Below are 27,121 nucleotides of genomic sequence, written 5' to 3'. Positions count from 1 at the left end.
ACATAAAATATCAATTTTATTTAAATTTTCATTTTTGTGTTTCAGAGGAAAAAAATAAATATTAAAGCATCTCTCTAGGCCCGTCGCGATAAACTTGCTTGACGATAAATTTCCAAGAAATGATCGCAATAAATTATAATATTGTCGTTCTAAGACCAGTTTCACTATATAATGTTTGAACATATAATGATAATGGCATAATAACACAGCTACACCTTTTCCAAGATCAATTAACTTTTATTTTATCTTATGGAAGATTCCGAGCAAGAAATACCAACATGTTGACTTTGTGTGGCTTAAAATTAATAAATTTTTGATGTTTGTATGTTATGTGTATATGCCAGTTAGGGATGCTAATATTGACCGTTTAACCGTTAGCCATTCACATATCGCTTCATGTTTTGCTCAAGTTCGTTATTTCATAAGCAGTGTCTGTGTGTGTGTGTGAACTCACTGGGTGCGTTGACACATGCAACTACATGCCTACAGACATATTTAGCTGAGCAAGCCAAATGAAGCGAGCGAAAAGTAGGCCCAGTTCGACAGAAAGGGCGATGAAGTTACTTGCTTAATATTCTACGTGGTATTAAAATAAAGCAAACGATTAACTGATTTATCGACAGGCCTACATCTCTCCATTACGAACCATTCTGAAAGCAGGATTCATGCATATGTGTATAAAATGCTTTAAAAACTTTAAAAGAGATGTCTAGAGGGTATTTAATTGGTCTTCTCACAAAATAAGTTACTAGTAGTCATTCATTTGGTAACACACCTGTGAGTCAAAGCTTATGGCTATTTTGATGCATTTGTTTGATAACTTGTGCTTAATAGCTTGTTAACAGCTTGTAATGTTGTAATTAGCAGTCAAAAGCTGCAAATGCACTTTGCAGATGTGGCGACAAAGTGGATTTGGTACCCATCCCTGACTATGACTGGACCTAACCAACACCAGCCAGCAATATTTGCAGCACTGGCTTCACAAACGGCGCAGCCAACGACAGTGTGTCCAAGGCTAAGACAAGGTTCACTGAACAAAATTATAAACGCAACACTTTTATTTTTGCCCTCATTTTTCATAAGCTGAACTCAAAGACCGAAGACTTTTTCCATTACACAAAAGGCCTATCTTTCTCAAATATTGTTCACAAATCTGTCTAAATCTGTATAAGTGAGCACTTCTTTTCCGAGATAATCCATCCACCTCACTGTGTGCATATCAATAATAACAAGATTATTACACAGGTTTGCCTTAGGCTGGCAACAGTAAAAGGCCACTCTAAAATGTACAGTTTTACTGTATTGGAGGGCCTATAGGGTCCGAAAACCAGTCAGTATCTGGTGTGCCTCATGTAGTGCAACACATCTCCTTCACATTGAGTTGATCAATGTATCCAATCAGCTCAAATGGGGAATATGATTAATCATAACTAGTTATAATTATAAATATTTAGATCCGCTCTAAGTATTTACTTGACATATCTGTGTCAACTGTCGGTCAATTCTAAGAACATTCATTTCCTGTTTTCTTACTGTACAATATTACTCAGATCATGTAGCAAAAATATGCATGATTAGGGACTCCAGTTATGAGCAAACAATGAACAACTTCAAGTGTGATACAAGTAAGACTTTATTAACTACATAAACACTTAAACTAGTCTAACATACACATGCATACACACACACATACAGTGGGCATAGGAAAAAGGGTTAAAGCTTAAGCAATAAAGAGTAGGGAAATAAAAACATGAAGCTATTGTACAGTTTGATATTCAGCAGCTCTACAGCCTGAAGGAAACATCAGTTGCTTAGCTCAAACACCTTTTTGTAAAAGGTGCAAATCATACTTAATGAATCAATTAATAAAACAAAGTTTGATACTTGCATGTTTCGCCTGTTTGAAAGAGAGTCCTGGTGCATGTTAGGGCTCCAGTAGGTTGGCTGAATTTAGGTAATGGGTAAGAACCATTCTAATGTTGCGTTCACACCAGACATGAATACAGACCTGCCAACATGTACGCATTTTTTGTACCCTGCACGCATTTTGACCCATAAGTACCCATTCGCTGCTCTCTAGGTACGCATTTTGTTGCGTCTCGCATTTCGCCGATTTCAGTTTCTATGCAATCTATGACGCTGATTCTGCCGCTGATCCACAGCGTGTAAGTGGAGTGAAAAGCTTTCGGCCAATCAGAGCGCTGAATGTTAACCCACCGCCCACCTGCCCCTCCTATCCACAAGCTTAGTTGGCAGTTAGAAAAGTGGTGGAATGGCTTGAAATCTAGAAGGTTTTAGACAGGCCAGGTATTGATTAACGTAAGATAACGGTAACAGTTAGGCTATGTTTAGCCTAAATGAAATTATGGACATTAAAAGTGACCTTGACATGACATCATAACAAGCAGTCCAGCTGTGACGAGCTCAGTTCAGTTCACGCGTTCATGTAGGCTAACATGTAAGGGTGGCCCTGCCAATAACGCACCTAAAAGCTGTCACAAAGAACCGGCAAAAGTAATGATTATGAATATTTTATATTTTATGAATATAAATATTAATAAACAAGTGTTTTCTGTATGAATGTCGTGTCGACTGCAAAGATAAAGTTGACGATGCTGTCTCGCGATCTTCGCAGTAGTGAACGCGCCAAAGAAATGCACATTTCATACGGATTAACGTTACATAAGCAGAGAGCAGTCTGTTTTCTTTCATTTTGAAGTGTTCTGTTCAACCCTCTCGAGTCGGTTAATGCGTATACGCGTTATGAGTCATTTTCTCCTGATAACACCGAAAAGAACTTAAATTAAGCTTTCAGTTTTGATCGTACAGATAAGAGCAAAATCGAATCTGTAAAGGGTCTACTTTTATTTGTATACAGACATAATAACAACAAAACTTTGTGCACATAAAATAAAGATAACAAACAAGGTGTGCTGTCTGCAGCCTTTGTCTGCTGTGATATTCATTTACAAACGCGTCATTAAAATGAACTGTAACTCAGTGAATACTCAACGAAGAGACATGAAAGATATATCTATAGAAAGATTGACATGTTTACTTTTAAACTAAACAAGCCGCCGAAAACAAATATTCTGTGATAAAGTAATCCATATGAAAACAACGCGATGTCTTGTCCATTTTTCACATCTCCCTTCATTATTTTCTAATTTGAAAACGCTCTATTCAGATTCTAATGTTAAATAAAGTTTTTATTTTTATTTTACTGTTTGCTTCGCGATGAGAGGAAAAAAGATATAAGTCACCCCAAAATGTGATGTGGTTGAGTATTTGAGATTTGGATTTCCTCAGAAAAAAAGAATGAAGCACTTTATTCAGCAGAGATAATAAACATGAGTAAGTGTCTTATTATTTATTTATATACTTGTACTAGTTTTCATATAACGTATAAACATTTTACTAGTTAGACTTTTTCCAAACTATAATTCCTGACTAAATGTATAATCAAGTGAAACATTATGAAGTTTCAATAACAATATGCAATACTATACCATTCAAAAGCTTGATGTAAATAATATAAACGTAACAAATAAATGTAACTGTAACAAATGTAACAAACAATGCTGTTCTTTCAATTAATTCCCCCGAAAAAACATGAAAAAAAAAATATTCTCAGCTCTTTTCAACATTAATAATAATCTATTAATATGAGCACAGAGATGTTTAGTTCTCTGGTGACAAGAAAAGTCATGATTGCCTCTAAAGGCAGCATTTGTTACAAAGAGACTTTTACTGATGCACTACTTAAAAAAGCCAAATCTGCATCCTTTAACAAGTTAAACAATGCAAAAGTTTAAACACTTTGCATGGAAAATTATACAAAAAAATGTTGTTTGTTTATGGTTTGTTTTTAATTTTATTGATATTGATAACTGCTGGTTTTGCACATTTATTTAATGTTTTGATTTATTTATTTAGAAAGAATGTCCTCAGTTTACTTTTATTTCTGACAAGATTTTCAGGTGGAAGAAGTTTCCGGCTATGCCTCCAGCACAAAATGTTCAGAGTGATTGCAGAAATTGTATAACATTTATGGTCTACTTGTATATGTTATGGAGTAACTAATAAATCTTAATTGGTGAAAGGATATTATGTGTATAATATGTATTATAGTGTTAGGTATCTCATAGGTTTCTCACAGATGTGTGTGCAACGGTGGAGCATACATTGGCGGTGGGCTGTAAGGTTCTCGCGTGTGTGTGTGTGTGGGGGGGGGGGGGTGTAGTACTCATAAAATTTATCCAAGGTTGGCAGGTATGTGAATAGTGTCTGGCGCGAGTGATTTCAAGGTTAAGTCAATGCAAAGACACGAATTGACAACCTGCGGCACGATTCACGTGAATTGAGCATTTCGAACGGTTTGACGTGCAAGTTGAAAAATATGAACTTCGGCGAAATTCTGCGCCGCATTAAACAAATCAGGAGCTTGCTCTAGTAGTGACGTGATTACGGCATAAGGAGCGAAGGGAAAATCTGAAACAACAATGGAGAACAAACTTATCATAGATGTGCATACCCAGAGCTGTATGATACCCTAACCCTATACTTTTACAGAAACAGAAATAAAATTATCCGAATAAAAACGGTGGTTGAAAATTCTGCGTGAGCTCAACTGGCAGAAGCCACTCCATGACGCGAAATTGCGTCTGTTGTGAAGATAAATTTCCATGTGAATGAAGCGTATGAACTCAAAATGTTCAAGCATCCAACTACACGCATATGGTGTGAACACAGCATAAGTCAGAGGATCTTGATGAATGGAAAGTCAAGGCTGAAGGCCTGGCACGAACTTAGAGTGTCCTTAGAAGCGTTCTAGCTCACATCCTTATTTCTTTCCATCCTTATCAACCGGATCTAACAAAACCGTGGACTGCCTGAGCAATGTGTTGGGGCCCACTGGGCACACCTGTACCAGCTCAGCCTATCCACACAAACACAGAAGACTTAGCAGAAGAAGAAGAACAAGAAATTGTGTGTGGAACCGTGCGTGACCCTTTTTAAGTCTGAGGCGGTTCACAGGATGGGCTTGTCCAATGAGAAAGGCTGAAATTCCAAGCGGTAGGTTGGAAATATTGGGGAGTTTTACAACCCTTTGTCTGAGAGCATGGCAGTTTGCAAATGTAACTGGATCAGAAGTTAATATACAAACTAGTCAAGTCTCTTAGAACAGTAATATGTTGCATAGGCATTAACATATATGCACTCTCGTTTAGATCAACAGATGACTATTTCATAGAGACCAAACATGGTATAAGTGAAGTGATATTAACTAGTGATCCATCATAAGCATGCGTAAAACAGTCAAATTCAACAGGCAATATACAAGAACAGTACTAATATACACAAAGTCGTGGGAAGTCGTGGCCTAATGGTTAGAGGGTTGGACTCCCAATCGAAGGGTTGTGGGTTCTAGTCTCGGGCCGGACAGAATTGTGGGTGGGGAGAGTGCATGTACAGTTCTCTCTCCACCTTCAATACCATGACTTAGGTGCCCTTGAGCAAGGCATCGAACCCCCAACTGCTCCCCGGGCGCCGCAGCATAAATGGCTGCCCACTGCTCCGGGTGTGTGCTCACAGTGTGTGTGTGTGTGTGTGTGTTCACTGCTCTGTGTGTGTGCATTTCGGATGGGTTAAATGCAGAGCACAAATTCTGAGTATGGGTCACCATACTTGGCTGAATGTCACTTCACTATCACTATCAATGACCTGAAGGATATGTGACCCGTCACGGAAACCAGTGACACAAGTCGGCAGCACAACTTTCGAGCACAATGAGAAAGAAGCGGGGTTTTTTTCAAAATTGTTGATTTTCATTTTTTTGCAGAATCTGTTAGTTGATATCACAAAGAAGCCTCTCCCTGTTTGAGATAGCAGTATTGGTATATTTAAAAGCGTACATTTTGAGGTTGAAATCAGGTTGTTTGTCGGAGATTCCAGCACGCAGTAGGGGCGTTTCATTGTCTGTCTGTATTTCCATACTGGATAAGCCGGCTTTTGTTTCTTTTGTTATTGCCCCCGCCCTCCGAGGGAAGCGTGGCTACTTAGTATGCAGCGCTCTGGCCGGCTGTAGCTGATATCAAAATTCAATGAAGATGTACGCCGCAAAGATGAATGCAGACGAGCTCAACCGTGGCCATTACACCGAAAATGTTTTGAAGTACCTGAAGACAAGCCGGATGCTTATAAACAAGTGCTCACTGATTCTGAAGACGATCTGAGCAACGATGAAAGCGGCATAATAAGACTGTAATATCCCTAATCTACAACTGAGCGAAGATGATGACGAGGAAGAATGTATCGGACTGGTGTCAGACAAGTTGGACCATAAGATATCAGAGGCTATATCGATTCATTTGATGGGGATAAAGACAGAGAAATGGGGAAAATCCGTGACTTTGACAGTAAATGCTACACGAGGAGAAAGGTAGCCAGAAGTTTTCTCCAGACATTATGTACAACATACGGCTGTATTCTTTAGCTGCAGAAAAAGAGTGGCAGGACATGCAAATTATTGGACATTTAGAGGCAAACAGGCGCACAGTGCAAACTTTGGAGATGGTTACTTATTTCATTGAAGGCAACGAGATCTGCAATAATACTTTGGGGTGATTTTCCATAAACATCAAAGTTTGTCGTTTTGTGTTCATTCTAAGAACACATACACATTATCTCATGTTTAGTCCATGTTTAGACCTTACATTAGTTACTTGCATTTACGTGTTACGTTAAGTGTTTCCCGCGTGAGGTAATATTTTGTTGTGCGTTGTCATGGTGTTCACGCGTGCACAAAACTACTACGGTACCTCAGCATTTCACAGACGCACTGTGAAATGACTGGTTACATCAGCCTAAGCTCTTTTCAATAAAATCCATGCAAAAGTTAATATCAGATCATTTTAGAATACAATATAGGATGTACCGAATATTCTTCAGTTTTATGCAAAACAGAAATATGACGAATAGAATATCAGACCTCTGTCATATGTACACGATGTAACCTTGCCACAAGAAAACCAGCAAATAACAAATAAAATTAGCATCAAAATGTACTTTTTGTTTACGTAAACATTAAAATAATAACATGTAAAATGATGGCCAGATTTTAAAGGAGTGTCTTGCAACGTTATTTACAATGCACAAGTTCAAATAGAGTTTTGACAAAAAAGGTTTTATAAAAAGATAAAACTCACATATTTCAGCCTTTCTGTCATTTTTGAACAAGCTTACACACAATAAGCTTGAACATTACACATCGTGTTTTCTAGCTGAAAACCTTTAACAATGCGTGCAAACAAAAAAAAGTACAGATTAAAAGCAAAAAAAAAAAAAAAATGAACAAAGAAAAAACATAAAGCAGCCTGCAGCAATTAGGCTATTGTAGAGAATGTAGCTTACACTTAACATTGAAACTGTCAGCAAATCTTTTTTGCTTTTTTTTATTGTTGTACATGTTCTTGTTAAGAAACACGGGCATGTAAACATGATCGGGGGAAAGTCGGCTCCATAGTCTGTTAACAATAAGGCCGGCCACGGAGAAAATGCGCTCTGACGGCACAGACGTTGGCGGGACTCACAAATAATGGTGTGCTAAGCGAATACGTTTTGTGAAGCGCTTCGTGTTTTCTTTTCACCACTGAATGGGATCCTCATCTGGTGGAATACATGGCTCCAGCAAGAACTGTTCCCACTCGTCTCGGCTGGACTCTCTGTAATCATCACTGAAGAACTGGCTCAGCCTTCTCCGACAAGTGGGCATTGCATCCTCTTCATCGTTGGTGGCAGCGGCTGCATCGGCACCACTCGCATCAAGGAAAATGCTCTGATAATGTTCAGAAAAGTTATTTTTTTCTTACTTTTCTCATGTTTTCATCGAGAAACCAAAGATGTTTGTGCCGAGGGTCTAGGGCAGACGCGAGAAGAGGAGTTTTCACTGCATTCTCCAAGTTAGCGGTGTTTCATTGCTTGAGAGATACCGCAACAATGTTCTTGAATGCGGTCACTTTCTGTGAATATCCATGGCATATTTGAAGTACTGTAGAAGACCGCAGTTCTTATTCATTCATTAATTATTTGTGCTTGCATACATCTTCAAATATGCCGTGGAGAATCACAGAAAGTGACCGAATTAGGTTTTATTGTGGGCTTTTTTTCTTTTCTTTTTTTTATAGCAAGCAAAAATATGTTGAAATTGAAATATAATTTTTATTTATCGAATAATTAGAGCAGAACGAATATATACGAATGTTCGACTATCCGATTTGTGTTATTGATTTGTGTGTGCGTCTCTGCACAAAAATTGTTCTGTATGTATATGTTAATTAAATTCTGTTTGACTGTTGCTATTTTTTGCTAATAAAAGTTGTTAATATTGCTGTGCATGTAATTTTGTTATTGTTTCAGTATAAGTGTCTCAGCCTTACGTCATAATTTTTTTATTATTCACGGTAATACCGTATACAGAGGTAAAATAGGGAGGAGGTTTGATGGTATCAAAATTTGGATACCGCCCAAGCCTATAGTGAGGTATATTATTCACAAGTGGAAAACATTAAAAAAGATACCAATCCTCCCAGAAGTGGACATTCCAGTGAATTCACCCCAAGATCAGACCGTGTAACATTCAGAAACGTGACAGTCAACTCAAGAACATCACCGCAGGCTCCACAGGCCTTAACATGTTAAATGCTAAAGTTCATGACAGTAAAACATGGGACAAGTATGGCATGTTTGGAAAGCTTGCCAGAAGAAAGCTTCAAAAAATCATGGCAGCATGATTAGGTTTGCAAAGTTTTTGCTCCAATTAGTTTGTACACAAGGTGTCAACACTGGCCTGGGCCGTTGTTTCACAGATGAAAAAGAAAAGGAAAACACTCACTGAAAAGCGCTCATGTGAGGGGATTATGAGGTATCTGCAACTCTAATTTAAAGGAGTAAAATGACTGTGCTACCTGTCATATCTGCTAGCGAGAAATAGCATAAAGACTGGACAAAGTTGATTGTGAAATGGCCACTTCAGCAGACAAAAACGCACTCAATTATGTGAAAATGTGCGGTTATTGTGAGTAACCTCGTAAACACAGTCTTAAATGAGTCCTTAATGATGGGAAAATGTTGGGAGAAAAACGAATGTGTGAGTCAGATCTTCCCATAGGTGTAATTTGTGGGTGGGACATGTCCCCACCACTTTTTCTCAGGGTCGATATTGTCGCTACCACTTTTTGAAAGTAATTGAAAAATTTCTAGCGGAAGGTATGTATTAAAGGGAAAACAAGATCAACAAATCATTCTTCAAAGCTGCCATTTATGTTGCAAAAATGACATGAATATTGATAGTTTGCATGCTACTGTAATGTAAAAGACAGCTTGTTAAACCTGAGAAGATGAATATGTTGGTATTATTGTGAAAAAAACAACAACAACTTGCAAGCACTTTGAGTGGCAGGTTTACTTTTTTTTTTAAGCTTATCTTTGCTGTTTACCTCACATTATGCTATGGAGCCCCTCTTTAATGTATTTTTTATTTAAATCCTCAGTGTTTGCTATATAGCCTAATACAGCATGTAGTGTAGGCCTAATAATTTGCTATCGTTGACATGATTGCACAGATACTATTTAAAGTGAGCTGAGTATAAATGATGAACTGCCTTTAACTGTCATTTTGCATTATTGACACACTGTTTTCCTAATGAATGTTGTTCAGTTGCTTTAACACAATGCATTTTGTTTAAATCGCTATATAAATAAAGGTGACTTGACTTGGCTAAATTTTCACTGTGTGGTTTAAAGGCGCAATACGTAATTTTTCTGCTTTAAAAATAGCAGAAATCACTATATCTATGTTTTATATATTTTTTAGTTGTGTACTTACATTATCCCGACAGTTTCCACAAACTTTCAAATCCGGAGAAAATTATAGTTTAATTAGAAGACACGGCACATTTCTTTTTTTCCGTTTTGTCACCCGTCTATGGCGTCATATAAACTTTGACCCCTCTAGTTTATCTAACTTCCTGTGGAACCGCCAAATACAAAGGTGAACAGAAACAAATACGAGCCGAAGAAGAAAAAGTAGTAGCTAGCCTTGATCGAGACTAAGATATTTATATTGTTTATATTCGTATTTATACCTCAATCAATAACTTAGTTATGGATCATGATTATGCTTTGCCTGCACGTTCTGTGAAGTGCAAACGTATGGGTGAAATAAATGACCCGAGAAGGTTTTGGGACAAGATAGAAAAACAAGACACGGGTAAATATTGGAGTTGCATTTCCAAGATAGAGTTTTGTGACAAGCTGAAACTACAGAGAGATGCCGAACTCGCTTGTATTCTGATAAACAGGTAACGTTATGCATCCATTCAGCTAACTCTATCTATCCGTATATTTTGTGAAACGATGATGTCTTCTGTAAAACGCAGATGGACTAGCTCTCATGTATAGTATAATATAAATCTACATTTGTTCTATATCTAGCTGGATGGCGACCGTGTTTTTTTAACATATATTACTACTAGCTAGATGGAATATTAATTTAAAAAGGGGTCTGTCACGGCTGTATACTTGTCATTTTTGCCGTGTCTGGGTGTGTTTTGCTCCTCTTACAGGTGTGCTGCGGAGCTGAGGCAATCAGGTGGATTGGGTGCACCGGTGCACAGGTGTACCTGTCATTAAAAGCTTCCTGTTTGGCGTCCTCATCGAGCGTTTCCATTCTGTCACCTTGATCCCTGGCCAGGACCGAGATGTTGATCGGCGTTGCGGCGTATTGTGTGAACTTGAGAGATAGTCTTTACTATGAAGAATGTGAGAATAAAAGATATTGTAACTGCCGTAAACGTGTTATCCTCCTTCATTGTTGCTCCCTAATAAGGGCGTAACAATTGGCGGCTAGTCCGACTTAAATTTGTGTTTGGATTCGTGCGAACGATTTTAGAAAGAAAATGTGTTTTTGAAGGAGGGTAAAAGGTAGGATATTGGAATTGAATATATTTGTATATTATCCGCCGATTTTTGAACTAAAAAGTTGGAACGCTCCATTAATTAGTTAGGCTCTATCATATGAGATGTTGGGTGTAGGCTATTTAAAGAACAAACCTTCCAGGTAGGTTTAGTGCGTAGGTTTAGTGCGGAAAAACACGAGCGCCTAGAGGCGTGACGTGTGGGCGGAGCTAAAGAATAACGAGCGCCGGTAGGCTTTTGAGTTGAGAGCGTGTGGAAGCTGTGACACAGATCCAGAGGCTGAAATTTAACAAGAGCAGCATCAGCAAAGGCGGTATGCTATGTGGTATGTACTGAAACTGTATATATTTGCTTAGCCGTTTTGGAAAATGACTAAGTTCCACTTTATGTCGTCTTTTTTTTTTTTTTTTTGTAAGCTGTACATGTGGAAAGTGCAGTTTGATGACAACATCACATGTTGTTTACTTGATGGGCTTACGCGCTGATAGCTAAGTTAACAACACAGAGATATTTGAAGCAGTTTTACTCACCGCATGTGGTTCCAACACAAGATCGTGACCCTTTTTAGTTGGGACTGCATTATCCTTAAGAAATAAACGATGTGCAATCCGAAATGCAGGGAACAAACAAAAACACTTGCACAACTCCGTTGATGCTCTGTAAAAATAAACTCCATCCACTGGTCCCTTAATGCTGTTTCTCTATTGGTAATCTGTGCAGGGTTGTCTTGCCCTGGCAACCAAAAACACATTTCTTTTGTGACTTTTCGCGACGCACTCGCTCTGATCAGGCTGTGCTCAGCCTCTCAGTGCTCTGCTATACGGGAGCGCGCTCTCTTCCGGCAGAAGTGCCTTAGGACCCATATAAGGAAATTCCGCTCCATCTAACGTCACACAGAGCCATACTCAAAAAAAACTTTCCGAAACTTGTGACAAACCTGAAGAGTTTTTTTTGGAACAAAAATACTCCTTCAAACGTACAACTTAATTTTTTAAACTTTGTTCATGTTTAGCATGGGAATCCAACTCTTTAACAGTGTAAAAAACTCAGTATGCATGAAATAGCATTTCACCCCCCCCTTTAAAAAAACTTTGATTGTCATTAACAAAAAAAACAACAAAAAAAACACACACACAAAAAAAATATATATATATATATATCTCGTTGTGGGTGTAATATTTGTTGAACGTGTTTTGTAAGCGTGATTAGTGGTAATTATGGCGACCAGTGTTATTGAAACATTTTCTCAGTCTCCGTCTGAAGAATTGTTAAAAGAAATGACCAAAGAGCAATTGTTGGAGTTAGCTGCGCATTATGAAATCGAGTTGACGTATAATCAAAGAAGGTCGAAAGACGGAATTAAGCTAGTCCTTGAAACTGCGCTGGTTGATCTTAAAATCTTGAGAGGATCTAAATTGCCTGATTCAGCTGCGTTGCCTGCTGTAAGTACACCTATTTCAACTACCCTTCCGTTGTCTGCTTTAAGTTCTCTACCTTTTTTGAGCAACAGAAAGAGTTGTTGCTGATACAACGTGATACTGAGTGTGAGAAACGTCGCTTGGAATGTGAGAAGGTCCAAATGGAGTTGCAGTTGGAGAAAAGCCGACAAGAATTAGAGCAACAGCATTTAGAGATTGAAAGGCGTCGATTAGAGTTACGTGAAGAAGGTAAGCCGGTGGATGCAGGTGTTAAGGTTGATTCAGCGAAATTGAGTGTGGTTCGTAATTTAAAAAGAAAGTGAAGAAAGAAAGTGAAGTGACATTCAGCCAAGTATGGTGACCCATACTCAGAATTTGTGCTCTGCATTTAACCCATCCGAAATGCACACACACAGAGCAGTGAACACACACACACACTGTGAGCACACACCCGGAGCAGTGGGCAGCCATTTATGCTGCGGCGCCCGGGGAGCAGTTGGGGGTTCGATGCCTTGCTCAAGGGCACCTAAGTCGTGGTATTGAAGGAGGAGAGAGAACTGTACATGCACTCCCCCCACCCACAATTCCGTCCGGCCCGAGACTAGAACCCACAACCCTTCGATTGGGAGTCCAACCCTTTATCCAACCCTGTAATTTACGATTGGTACCGCCGTTTAATGAGGCTGAGGTGGAGATTTTTTTTCTCCTATTTGAGCGAGTCACAGTAGCGTATGACTGGAGTGATGTTGAACACGCTACGCTGCTTCAGTGCGTTTTAACCGGGAAAGCGCCACAAGCCTATTCTACGCTATCTGATGCTGACAGCCAGAATTATGAAGCCATTAAAGCGGCGGAGTTAAAAATTAATGAGCGTGTTCCAGAGAGCTATCGGCAAAGGTTCCGTATGTTACAACGAAAGATGAATGAAACAAATGTTGAGTTCGTGAGAGATTTGACTGTGCAGTTTGATTGTTGGTATGTAGCGGCAGATAGTACAACAATGGATAAGCTGAGAGAGTTAATTTTATTTGAACAATACAGAAATACACTTCCCGAGATGATAGCCACTTATGTTGCGGAGCGTCAGGTTAAAACTGCTTCAGAAGCTGCACTGCTGGTGGATGACTGGGAGCTTATTCATAAGCCCCGTGCTGATAAATTCAGTGATCGTCAGGTTCATACATGGGGGAATTCTTTCATTGTCCCTATGTGTCTAGCCAGGCGTTTTGTGAAAAAAACAACGAGTGACTATGATAACTGTAACTACTGTCTGGGTAAAGGACATTGGAAGTCAAATTGTCCAGTGCTTAAATCTAAATTTGTTAGACACGCTCATTCCGCGAAACCTGCTGTCCTGGCTACTTCTGTTCCTGTATTGAATCAGGAGGGTACTTTGATAGGAATATCGGTATTAGCACCCAAGGATGTAGAGGATCATCAGCAGTTATTTGAACCATTTAAACCAGCTTTGGGACGTTCTGATCACTGTCTGGTTCATCTTATACCGTCCTACAAGCAAAAAACTTAAATCTGCTAAACCTGTAGTAAGGACTGTGAAGAGATGGACCAGCGAAACAGAGCAGGATTTACAATCTTGTTTTGACCTCACTGATTGGAGAGTTTTTGAAGCTGCTACCACCGATCTGGACGAACTCACAGAGAGCGTAACATCCTATATTAGTTTCTGTGAGGATATATGCATTCCTACCAGGACTTATTTAACATTCAACAATGATAAGCCATGGTTTACAGTAAAACTCAGACATCTTCGTCAGGCCAAAGAGGATGCCTACAGAAATGGGGACAGGGTCTTGTACAATCAGGCCAGGAACACACTGAACAAAGAGATCAGTGCGGCTAAAAAGACCAGTTTACTTCCAACGACTCAACTTCAGTGTGGAGAGGTCTAAGAGCCATCACGAACTACAAGACACCATCCCCTTGCACTGAGGCTAATCAACGACTTGCTAACGACCTGAATGAGTTTTATTGCAGATTTGAAACCCCCAACACCCATTCTGACCGTCTCCCTACACAACCATTAACATCCTGCAATCCCACCCTCCACACTTCCTGCTCTTCAAATCTGTGATGATGATGTGCGCCAGGTCTTCAAGAAGAACAAAAGAAGAAAAGCACCAGGCCCAGATGATGGCCTGTCTGAAAATCTGTGCTGACCAGCTGGCCCCCATCTTTTCACAGATCTTCAACAGATCCCTGGAGTTGTGTGAAGTGCCTTCCCTGCTTCAAACGCTCCACCATCATCCCCATCCCAAAGAAACCCAAGATAGCAGAACTTAACGACTACAGACCTGTGGCTCTAACGTCTGTCGTCATGAATTCGTTTGAAAAACTGGTTCTGGCTTATCTGAAGGACATCACTGGACCCTTACTGGACCCCCTGCAGTTTGCTTACCGAGCAAACAGGTCCGTGGATAATGCAGTCAACATGGGATTGCACTTCATCCTGCAACATCTGGACAAAACAGGGACTTATGTGAGGATCCTATTTGTGGACTTTAGTTCGGCATTCAACACCATCATCCCAACAGCCCTTCAGACCAAACTGACCCAGCTCTCTGTTCCTAGCTCTATCTGTCAGTGGATCACCAGCTTTCTGACAGATAGGCAACAGTTAGTGACCCCTGGTGGCCAAAAATCCCATACTGTACGTTTAAATCATGTTGTTTTTGGTTCTCTCTAGTGTTTTTATAGGTAACTAGCATTATTTATTTTTTTATGGCTAACATGATACACTACAGTAAGTGGTCTGTATCTTCCAACATCCCTTCTGATGTTTATTCATGTTGATTTCAGCTCTGATCATCAACTATTTAAAAAAATTGGTCAACGGTGCAAATAACTCCTTTCATCAGCTTATATCGATTATTGGCAGATATTGTGGTGCATTCCTACATACACTTTGAACCCATATAACAAATAATGGTCAGACTTGGACCCTGATAGGAATCACGTTCTATTTGTAATTGAGAGATAAGCTGTGCAATGAGAAGATGTTTCTCACCATTCAACCATGAGAGGTAACTTCTCTTCTACTGAGCGTGTGGAATCGATCTCTATAGGGTAGTAAGTGTCCAGGAGATTCTTCAGCTGCAGAAAAACAATCCTCAAACATTTCAAGACTGTCCTGGTCATTAAAAAGAAATCTATACAGTTCTAAGGTACGTTTGGTCCATAAAATCTGCACACAGAATAAATTATCAAAACCAGCATTTAAGACGATTAGGGACTGCATGAAACTTCTGCTTCAGAAAAGAAATGAACAGAAATAAAACAGAAGTATGATCTGAAGTTTTCACAAAAACCCTGGAACTGATGAATAAACAGGGATATTTTGGTACAGGTAAATAACACACACATTGTTCATTTACTTAAGGTGGTTGTAAATCTGTGAACACCAAACACATAACAGTGTGACCTTAATAGTTACAGAAACTACAGAGTCAAAACTAAATTTATGTTTAAAATATTCATTAGGGACAACATTTGCCTTCTCACCTTGGCTTTGCAGTCTTCACTGATCAGTTTGCTATGTTCCAGAATATCTGAAAGCATACAATTTAGTACTCATTTTAATAAAACAAGAACTCCACACAAGATAAACTCTTTCATTCCTTAATTTCCTGCTTTCAAGTGCTAAAACTTATAGCTTTCAGTGTTCAACAGCACTCTTTTCAGGTTAGATTTACACATTTATGTTGAAAGCTTGTTAAACAACCTTAATCTGGCATTCAGTGCTTAATTTTAGTCATAAGGACCTGCAAAAGTACACATTTCAAAATCAGCTAAACAAAAACATCTGACCAAAGACACCTGTCTGAATGTCTATTAGGCCTGTGCGAAAAATCGATTGAATGAGTTAATAAAACATGTATTTTAAATCGCCTGTAACAAAAAAAGTTAATCGAGTTTTTGTGTAATGGTGCATTTTTGGCTCTCCGGAGCTTCCCGTAGCGCTAGTTTCACATGGCAGTATGGCAAGCGACAACAACAACATCATAGCACGCACGAAACAGCAAGCGACAACATGGCTACCAGTGAGAGTGGGAAGTTTGTTCCCAAGTAGTGTTGTCACGATACCAAAATTATTGTTTCAATACCGATACCTAGTCAAGAATTGCGATTTCGATACTTTTTCGATACTTTTCCTGAAAAGGGAAAATACACTCTCAAATATCATTGCTGTGCTTTATTTTAAAACCGGGACAAAATTCTAATCATATAACACACTAATAAATGAACATATGAACAACAGATATATTAAACATTTGAACAAAATATGAAATATCAAAATATTAAAAATAAATTAGAGCAATGACATTCAAGGTAAAGAAAGAATAAATTTTGCAGCATTATCTCAGTTATTAGAAACATAAGAGTAATACATTTATCTTGATTCTGAACTTTGAATAAAAATATAAACAGCGATTATATTAAACAATGTTTCTGAACTCAGAAGATTAAATGTCAAAAGATTAAAAAAAAAAACAATTTAAGCAATGGCATTCAAGTAAAAAAAAAAGCAAATACAATTTAGCAGCAGTATCTCAGATATTGTAACTTATTCTGTCAGTTGTGCAACCTTTTCTTTCAGATGCGAAAACTCAGCCAGTGAGCTTTAATGAGCATCATCTTTAGTGAGCATCATCTTTTCTACCAGTCGTGGACCGGCGGCCACAGTATCACTTGTGCTCGCACATACAGCCTAGTGATGTCCCTAGTGGGTCCCGCTTTTATGAAATAATTTGGCCCTTCCAAGCCTGCAAATAAAGTAACATTTCTTTACCCACCCCGACCCGCGTGTCGGGGACATCACGGAAAATACGTTGCTACTTAGACCTTTGTATTGTAACCTTATCAAAGGACCTAATAAAATATGAAAATATATATTCCAAATATTTAATATAGGCTATATGAAATTGCACTAGTGATGGTTCGTCCGTGAGCTAATCTTTTAGGTGAACGAATCGTTCTCGTTCAGGTAATCCACTGACTCATGTTTCTCGTTCACTGAAGTTCCTCCTGCCACAGCAGCGCGCGAGCAGAGAAGCGCGAGTGCGGCGCTATTAGCAGCGCAAGCGCAGTTCGTGAACAGCTCTGTGAACTGTTTCATCCTGTCAAAGAGTTACTCAAGATGTGACAGAGCATGTGATTTGTTGAATGTAGTGAACGAGATCAATAGATCTTCTCATTCGTGAATGAGTACTTTTGAAGTATCGGTGCACCGTGCAACAATATTCCCAAGAAAGGGACTCTTTATGTTGTTAATTAAAATTCTATGCAAAGTGCAATTAAAGACAGAGTATTTTTTTCGGTTTTTGGTTTGAAAAATGTAATTCTGCTATTCTGAGTAAGATGCAGTGCATGTTCATGGCATGTATGTCTGTACGTTGTTGCATTGTTTGGGCTAGATACAATGAAAAATGTCACTGTCTAGTTTTCCTCAGATTTGAATGTATTGTTAATCCTTTAGAAAATGGTGCTACTCTCAAGGTGAATGTTTGTCTCCTTTTAGTCTAGACTACAAAGTGTGACTTAAAACACAGCTGGGACTTTGATTCCAAGAGGGTGTTCATTTATTTATTATTCATCCCAGAAATGGAGATTACATTTGTCTTGCTTTTAATTAAATAAAAGCAAAATTTGCTTTAAGTTGTCTGCCGTTTGTACTTATTGCTTTCCTTAAGTAAGGGGGAAAATCGAATTAAAAAATAAATAATTTCTGAGATTTTATTTTTAAGCCATATCGTCCCAGCCCTAATGGATGTAAAGATGAATGAATGAATTTAAAGATGCAGCATTATACAGATGGTGTAATAAGCTAGACAGCTAAACACCCAGCATGCTGTCAAAAAACATAAAAACAAAAGAAAACAAAAACACTTAACCTCACTAACTGGCTAATTGATTGATGGACAACTAGCTCAGCAAAACTAGAGGCGAATATTAGTGATTGTTGTACTTACTATAGGATGTAGGACAGCGTTTGCCATTGAAGGAGAACCTTGTGAGAGTCATATCAAAATCTGAGATTACCTACAACATAAACAACAAACATCCATCAAATACCCAAGTCATTATACGAGAACATCCAAGTCTTGTATTCAAAAAAGTGTTGATACAATCCAACAATATACATTTAGCATTCACAACATTTCCAACAAGTCTGCTATGTTCTGCAATTTAGAAAATCTAACTCCAACACTAATGCTTAAGTCTCTGAAAGTGGTTTGTGTTAGTGAGATTTATGTTGCACATGGTTTAGTGAGCAGTTTAGTGCTGGTGATGTCTTCCACTGGTTGTGCTAGGTAAAAGCACAATGGGAAGGGAGCCAGAACAGCAAGAAGTCTGCAGGAGGAGACCAAGCACAATGGGATACTGATCTCCTGATGACTACATATCTGACTATGTGAGACTTTTAGTTTAAAGGGGTCATGAACTGAGAAACTAAAAATTCCCTTGATCTTTTGACATAAGAAGTTACTGTGCTCTTTAACAGAGCAATCCAATGTAGGCCCAAAACGAAAAGTGAACATCAGGGATTGAAAACGAAAAAAAAAATAATCTCTAGATTTTGGCCAAATGTAAGCTACTTAAAAAAAAAAAAAACATATCAACACTTTAAAGACAAAGTATTTTTAAGATATTTAAAAATGTTTGCTGCATTTAAAAAAAAAAAAAAAAAAAAACATTATAAGATTGCGTTTTGAGAGTAAAGAAAAAAAATTGTGGCTCACATCGCATTTTATTAGCCCTATTACTTCCAAAATGATAAAGGCAAAAATGCCTGTAGTCTAAAGCAAAATGTTTAAAAACATTATAAAAAGTTATTAGTTTAGGCTATAAAAACGTCAATCCAAAAAAAATATATATATATAATTTAAGCTGAAGCTGATGCCTCTCTCTTTCGGCACAAATCCAGATGTTTCCATGTTACCGATGTATCTGGATGCTAAAATGTTATTTAATATAAAGAATATAGAATAATAGAAAATGTATAATAAGTAACACTGTTTATGCGTCCGAAAGTTGGACTCCAAATTTCCTTCTAATAATTATTTTGAGGGTAATATGAAAACTGTTCAGCTTCCAGGAAATTTGAGAAGCTCCGCTAGGCTATTTAAGTTCCCCTCACTCCACAACAAAATATTTTCAATTAACGGTATTTAGAAAAGAACAAGAATTAAAAATATAAGAAGCTATAGCAATATTAACGTCAAACTAAAACAAATTAATTTAGGCTAAAACTAAACTGAAACCTCTCATTCAACCTCAAGTCTCTCATTCGACACAAAATCAAAGTTTCCGTATTCGCGATGTATTTGAATGACAAATGATTATACAAAATAGCCTGTTTATTATAGCCTAATGTTTGTAAACATTTAGTGTCTGCATTAGCCTGTCTTTTTCAGAATGAAATAATTATTTTTCTCTAAAAAACGTTGGCAATACAAGTTTCTCCCTCTCTCTCTCTCTATATATATATGTATATATGCAGCAAACCTTTTTAAACATTTTTTTTTATATATATTTTATTTAAAGCTTTTCACATTTTTACAGAACAACCCCCCACCCCATGCCAGCGAATAAGTAAAAAAAAAACAAAAAAAAAAACCAATAATGATAAATACCTATATATACATATGTATAAGTGCATATATACACAGAAACATACAATATCCGTACATACTACAAATACACATTATAAATATCTGCATACACATACATTAAAGTCAAATACTTAATAAAATGCCAATACCATTGATTACCCAATTATAGAAAAAAGTGAGTTATTGCACCCTGCAAGACGCTATATGATCTACAGTACCACACCCATTAGAGCTCAAGTCCAAAATGTTAAATTCAATCATCCCCTTCCAGAAATTCCATAAAGGACTTCCAGATCTGTAAGAATTTGTTCGGTTTATCAGCAATTTCATATCTGATCTTTTCCATATGTAGCACTCTGTTAAACTCTGCCAGCCACATCTCAAATTTAGGTCCAGACTCTTTATTCCACATCAACAAAATTGCCTTCTTCGCTATTGTCATCCCATATTGTATCGACTGGATTTGATTAAGACTAAAGGTCTCTAAAGAAGGGGCCCAGCCTAATATTGCAACAAGAGGATCATGAGGAAAATCCTTCTTAAGTACCTTTGAATAAAAACAGAAGACCTCAGACCAGAATTTACATATTTTTGGGCAGAACCAGAATAAGTGAGCCAGTGTGCCCTCATTGGACTTACATTTAATACACAGAGGTGAGACAGAGGGATATATAGAATGTAACTTTGTACGAGAATAGTGCAATCTATGCACAGCTTTGTAGTTGAAAATTAGAACTGATGGAGCAAGACTTAATACCCCGGAGGGCATCAGTCTTCTGAAATATCTATACCCAAATCTTTTTCCCAGGACATCTTTAAATGTTTTGTAGGAGGAACTCTGGAGTCATTTAAGCATTCAACAAAATTAGAAACAAGACCTTTCATGTTAAGTTCAGAGGTCATACAATAGTAAAGATGTTCAGGGGGGTTATAGGTTTCAAAATGAGGTATATTACTTTTAACATAGTTTCGTACTTGTAAATACCTGAAAAAATGAGAAGGGGGTAGTCCAAACTTTTGTCTAAGCTGGTCAAAAGAAGCAAATACATTGTTAATGTATAAACCACCTATGGATACAATTCCGTTTTCTCTCCATGATAAAAAAGTTTTGTCTATCTGCGAAGGAGGTAATGCATGGTTATAGGCTATTGGGGTAAGAGAACACGTTTGAGGAAGTTTGAAGACCTTTCTAATCTTATACCAAATCTTAAGAGAGTTTACTACAATGGGGTTACATTTTTTAAATGTTCTGATAGGTATATTTTCTGCAAACAGTAAAGCTGGAAGGGAGGAATCCTGAATATCCCGCTCAATAACGAGCCATGCAGGAATAGTGGAATTCAATGTCTCGGGATATGCACTACGCCAAAATTGGGACATTCTGAAACAAATAGAGAAACCTGGGTAAGGTAACCATTTTGATTGCGTTGACACGACCAATCATTGTTAAAGGAAGTACTCGCCAGGTCTCCACATCACTCTTCAAATTGTCTATCATAACCTTGTGATTTGTTTCATATAAACTTTTGAAGTGCCTAGGGACAGTGATACCAAGATATTTTAATTTGCTTACAGATCTAAAGGGAAGATTATTAGCATAAACTGGATCCATAGTATCATATAATGGCATAAACTCACTTTTCTGCCAGTAAACAGTGTATCCAGAAAGGGTACCAAACTTCCTGATCAGGTCAAACAAGAAAGGTAGAGATCTCTCTGGCTCAGAAAGAAAAAGAAGTACATCGTCCGCATATAATGAAATCTGATGTTTTATACCCCCCATCGTGACAGGGGATATATGCGGATGATTTCTTATACTTATTGCTAAAGGTTCCATCGCGATAGCAAAAAGTAAAGGGCTCAGTGGGCAGCCCTGACGGGTACCACGATGAAGGGGGAAAGGGCATGATCTGTTGTTGTTTGTGAGAACAGAGGCAGAAGGGCAAAGGTACAGCATCTCCACCCACAAAGAAAAATTTTGTCCCAGTCCAAATTCCTCAATGGTGCTTATTAAGTAGGACCATTCCACGCTGTCAAATGCTTTATAAGCATCCAGGGCTAGAATGGCTTTTTTATCATGTTTTCCTTTACTTTTATACACAATGTTCATGAGTCTACGTACATTATGAAAAGAAAATCTCCCGGGGATAAAGCCTGTTTGGTCTTCATGTATTATTGAACTTATACATTTACTTAACCGATTTGCCAGGATTTTAGTGAATATTTTAAGATCATTAAAGAGAAGGGAAATGGGTCTATAAGAGGAAGGGTCTGTACTATCTTTATCCTTCTTTAAGATCAATGCAATGTTTGCTGAGTAAAGTGTTTCTGGTAATTTTTTGTTTTCAATGGAATTTTTAAACATCCTCAACATCAAGGGGCCAATTTGATTAGAAAAAGCTTTATAAAATTCTATACAGAAACCATCTGGGCCAGCTGCTTTACCATTGGGAAAACTTCTAATTGCTGTAGAGACTTCTTCCAATGTAATGTCTGAATTTAAGTTTTCTTTAGCATCCTCACTTAATTTAGGTAGTCCGAGGGAGCGAAGGAAATTTGTAATATCCAGTGAGTCAACACTACTTTGAGAGGAATACAATTCCTGATAGAATTCCCGGAATACATTATTTATTTCTGTTGGTTTACTGGTCAAGTTCCCGGATTTTAACTTGATGGTTTTTATGGCTCTGCTAGCTTGAATGCCCCGAAGTTGACGAGCTAACAAGCGATTGGGTTTGTCACTTAATTCAAATTGTTTCTGTTTTATCTTTAATAAAAGGGACCTAATTTGCTCAGATAAGAGTGTATTATATTCATATTTGAGCTTCATAATACTCGCCAAAGTTAAATTGGATGCTGTGAGTTTGAACTGATCCTCTAGCACTGGGAGTTCTTTCTCTATTTCTGAAAGCCTTTTGCCCTTCTGCCTTTTCCGCTCTGCTTGAAAAGCTATAACCTGACCTCTAATGACAGCCTTAAGAGCTTCCCATAATGTTGAATCAGACACATCCCCCTTATCATTCAGCGTAAGAAATTCAGCAATATGGGTAGCAACAGTTTCTTTAAAATTATCCTCATTTAACAGAGTGGGATTTAAACGGCAAGAATAGGGGGAGGTTTCCATTCCAAAGTCTACTGCAATAGAAACCGGAGAGTGATCAGATATTAGAATATTATGATATTTAGAGGATAAGATCTTGGGGGTTAATTTGAAATCAGTTAAAAAAATAATCAATCCTTGTATACGAGTTATGGACATTGGAGAAAAAAGAATAGTCTTTGTCTGTAGGGTGATGAAGTCTCCAAATATCAAATATATTCAGAGAATGAATGAGATTATTAAGAACAGTAGCTGAGTTAAAAGGTTTGGGAGGGCTGGGGGAGTGCCTATCCATAAAAGGGTCCAGGATGCAATTAAAGTCCCCTCCAATAATAAGATGAGTGGAGTCAACGTCAGGTATAATATTAAAAAGAGATCGGAAAAAATGTGGGTCATCGAAATTAGGAGCGTACAAGTTCACAAATGTAACATGTTTCTCTAAAATAGTGCCAGTCACAATAAGATAACGACCATTGATATCCTGTTTAGTGGACAAATGGTTAAAAGGAATATTCTTGCGTATTAATATAGACACTCCACGGGCCTTCGAGGAGAAAGTAGAGTGGTACATCTGGCCTATCCATCTACATCTAAGTCTGTGAGCACAGGAATGCTTAATATGAGTCTCTTGTAGAAACAATATATCTGCGTGCAAACAATTCAAATGCGCGAAGACTTTAGATCTTTTAACAGTGTCATTTAAACCATGCACATTCCAGCTCAGAATATTCAAATGCTTCTTAAGGGAGGTCATCGAAATGCAGCGTGCAATAAAAAATAGGGTAAAATATAGGGCTGCAACTAACGATTATTTTGATAATCGATTAATCTGTCGATTATTTTTACGATTAATCGATTAATCGGTTTATGTACTTATATTTTAGTTTTTTCCATTTTTTCCCCAAGTAAATTATTAATAAAGGGTCTTTATCATTCAGCATAGATTTTTAAGAGATTTTAACCATTTTGCATTGTCATATCCTCATCAAAAATATACCTGGAGTTGTTTTATGTTAGTAATCCTTTGTCGAACTCTTCTGCAATCAAAACACTGACCCATACTCTAGCAAAATTCACAAGGAGATTTCAAATATTGTTTTCACCATGGTAGTCCTTAGAGCTCCTAAAGTAGTTTAACATCCCAAACAAAGCTTAAGGAATCTTTGAGAACATATTTTCACGAAGTATAAGGATAAAACAGAATAAAATTGCAGTGCATTGTATTTTATTATTTACTGGGAAAAAGCTTTATAGCTTATGCTGTGAAATTGTAAACAATCCTTCGAAAAAAAAAGTGCCAATGGCATGAAACCTGAATGGAACTCACAATTTAAAGTAAAATCCATCAGAAGGTTGTCCAGAAAAAAAAAAAATTGGGACACACACAAAAAACCTGCTGTGTGAAAAAGAGCAGTGAATACTTAGAAAAGAAGTGCATTTTAAATATACTCAAACATTTACCTCTCTCATTCAGTCATAATTAGGCTGCAAGTCTGAATTATGAACTGGTAAACGACAAACTGATCACATAACATGTTTGTAAAGCTTTAAATGTTAACTGTTAAAAAGCAATGTTATCAGCTTTTATGACTAAACATTTGCAAACAACCTTGTACTGGAGAATCTGCACAAATAAAATTCTTAGGGGCCGTTCACATATCGCACCTAAAAACGCGTGGAAAACGCTAGTCGCGCCGCTTTCTCCTTCTTTCCAAAGCGCTCGGGCAGAAGCGCCCCTGAGGCGTCTGCCTTTGCTAAGCAACCATGACGTGCTCTCTCCATGACGTGCCCTCTCCATGAAGACCCGGAAATTTCAGCAAATGATAAATGGATGGACCGCGTGCGTGTCGCGACCGCGTCGCTTCCATTATGAGAGTGCATACTGCGCGCCTACATTGGAAATAACGAACATGAGCACGCAAAAGACACGATATGTGAACGGCCCCTTAAACAGTTCAGTAGTGCAGAGTTTACAGGTTACTCTTCATTTTGAAGGCTCAAAGTAAAGTACTCCCACTTCCCGCTGAATGCTGCAGAGACGCTGTTCGGGAAGCACGTGACATAAAACGAGGCCAGCTATTGGCTATTCGCTACTTCACCTGCTGTACTGGCTGAGTAAAACCTCCGGTGGCTCATTACTGCCACACTTTGGTCACCGCAGATTTGAAATATGCACGAAATGAGCCGCTTATGGCAAATAAAATTTATTTAGCGACGAATCGATTACTAAATTAGTTGACAACTATTTTAATAATCGATTTTAATCGATTAAATCGATTCGTTGTTTCAGCTCTAGTAAAATAAATGACAATTAAGTATATGCATAGGTATTGTTAGATGTACAAAACAGGAAAGAAATAAAATAAACATTTCCAAAACAAAAATAAACTGGCATACTTTTAACCCAATAAACTCACTTCTCGAACCCCAGAGAAAATCTAAATACCCCATTTAAATGTGGGACAGCTGAACGGAACACAAAGAGAAGGGGAAAAAGGTAAAGCAAGCAAGAAAGAAAACGAGATCGAAATCATCCATCAACCTAACTGTTCTTCAAAACAATACACAGCTCCGTCTCCACTCGCAATGGTCAGGGAAAAACTTCGCGTATAGATAAATGAATGAATATTCTGTATGCACATAAGCAAACACAAAAGCATACACATATGTTCAATCTTCAAACTTTACTGATCTGATTATTTTTAAGTCCTTAGTGACAAAATATAAGGATGGCTCGACAGATCCATCAAGGAATATCTAAATATATAAAAAGTCACGTTCAACGAGTCCAAGATTTCGCAGGCCACCAACAGCTTGGAATAGTGTCTTACCATGATGTGCATTACCACAGTATACTTCACGTTCCATCACTACGAGAGACTGTCAATGTATGATTCGGCCTCCTGCGGTGACGAAAATATTTTCTTCGTCTTCTCATGAGTGAAGATGAGTCGGGCAGGGTACAGCAGACCATATTTTATTCCTTTAGCTCTCAGTTTCTCCCGTGCTCCGTCAAACTGCTTCCGTTGGGAGGACACCTCTGCTGGAAAGTCCGGAAAGATGCTGATACGACCCCCGTCAAAAGAAAGCGGGCTTTGGTTACGGGCAAGCCGCAGTATTTAAGTCTTAACAGCATCATGATGAATTCTGGCAACCATAATTCGCGGCTTGTTGCTCACGACAGGGCCAATGCGGTGAGCTCGGTCAACATTTAAACCACGTGGAAAGTTAGCCTCGCCCAGTAGCGAAGGTAACAGGCCAGATACAAACTGTGTGGGGTTGCCCTTCTCGACGTTCTCGGGGAGACCTGCAATCTTGATATTTTGTCTGCGGGATCTGGCCTCTAAATCCGTTAGATTTAGATTTTAGATTTCAGAGATGTATTCTCCTGTGATAAATTGGAACAAAGCTGCTCCAAATGAGAGATGCGGCGCTCATAATCAGTACTAGCCTCCTCCAGGTCAACAATACGGGATGTGTTGGCTGCTAGTGCTCACTTCACTCCTGACAGGGAAGCCTCCAAGTCATTAAATCTGGTGTTCATAGAACAGTCCAACTTTCTAATGGCCGAAAGAATAGCCCTAGGTGAGGGCTCGTCTTCGCCCTCCAAAGGTTGAGAAACATCGGTGTCTGTGGTCACATTAATGGAGTTAATTTGACCGCAAGTGTTTGCATCGGCTAACTTCGGACTAGCTGGATTGCCTTCCGCCGTGTCTGCCGCCGAGGACGGAGCCTTTTTGACAGTCTTTTTAGATTTGTTCATCATCTGCATGTTGATTATGCTAAACTATCAAATTTAGGAGGAATAACAAAGTTTTAGATTATTTATTTCTTCAAGTGAGACGGAGCTGAGTGAAATTGCGTCCTACTCCATGTGCTGCTCTCTAGCGCCCCCCCTTTTTAAAAATTTAAAAGTATTTAAGAAGTGCCAGCTAAGTATGCTGGCACTTCAACATTCTTGCTTATAAAATTTAAAAGGCCATCTTAAACTCAAG

The 27,121-nt window shown here is 38.2% G+C and overlaps 1 protein-coding gene across 2 annotated transcripts in view; it reads right to left on the bottom strand.

Moving 5' to 3' along the window:
- LOC113119108 (cytosolic 5'-nucleotidase 3-like) overlaps nt 1–27,121 on the bottom strand; it is a 70,452-nt gene that overhangs the window by 7,368 nt on the left and 35,963 nt on the right. For both annotated transcript variants that reach the window (XM_026288322.1, XM_026288323.1), the window contains exons 3-5: nt 18,383–18,452; nt 15,915–15,961; nt 15,421–15,506 (exon numbers count right to left, since the gene is read on the bottom strand). In XM_026288322.1, coding sequence (XP_026144107.1) covers nt 15,421–15,506; nt 15,915–15,961; nt 18,383–18,452 — 203 coding nt within the window. The remainder of the gene's footprint in view (nt 1–15,420; nt 15,507–15,914; nt 15,962–18,382; nt 18,453–27,121) is intronic.

The sequence above is a fragment of the Carassius auratus genome, chromosome 19 (genome assembly GCF_003368295.1).
Source record: "Carassius auratus strain Wakin chromosome 19, ASM336829v1, whole genome shotgun sequence".
Taxonomy (NCBI): Eukaryota; Metazoa; Chordata; class Actinopteri; order Cypriniformes; family Cyprinidae; genus Carassius; species Carassius auratus.
This window is presented reverse-complemented; position numbering and strand designations above follow the sequence as displayed.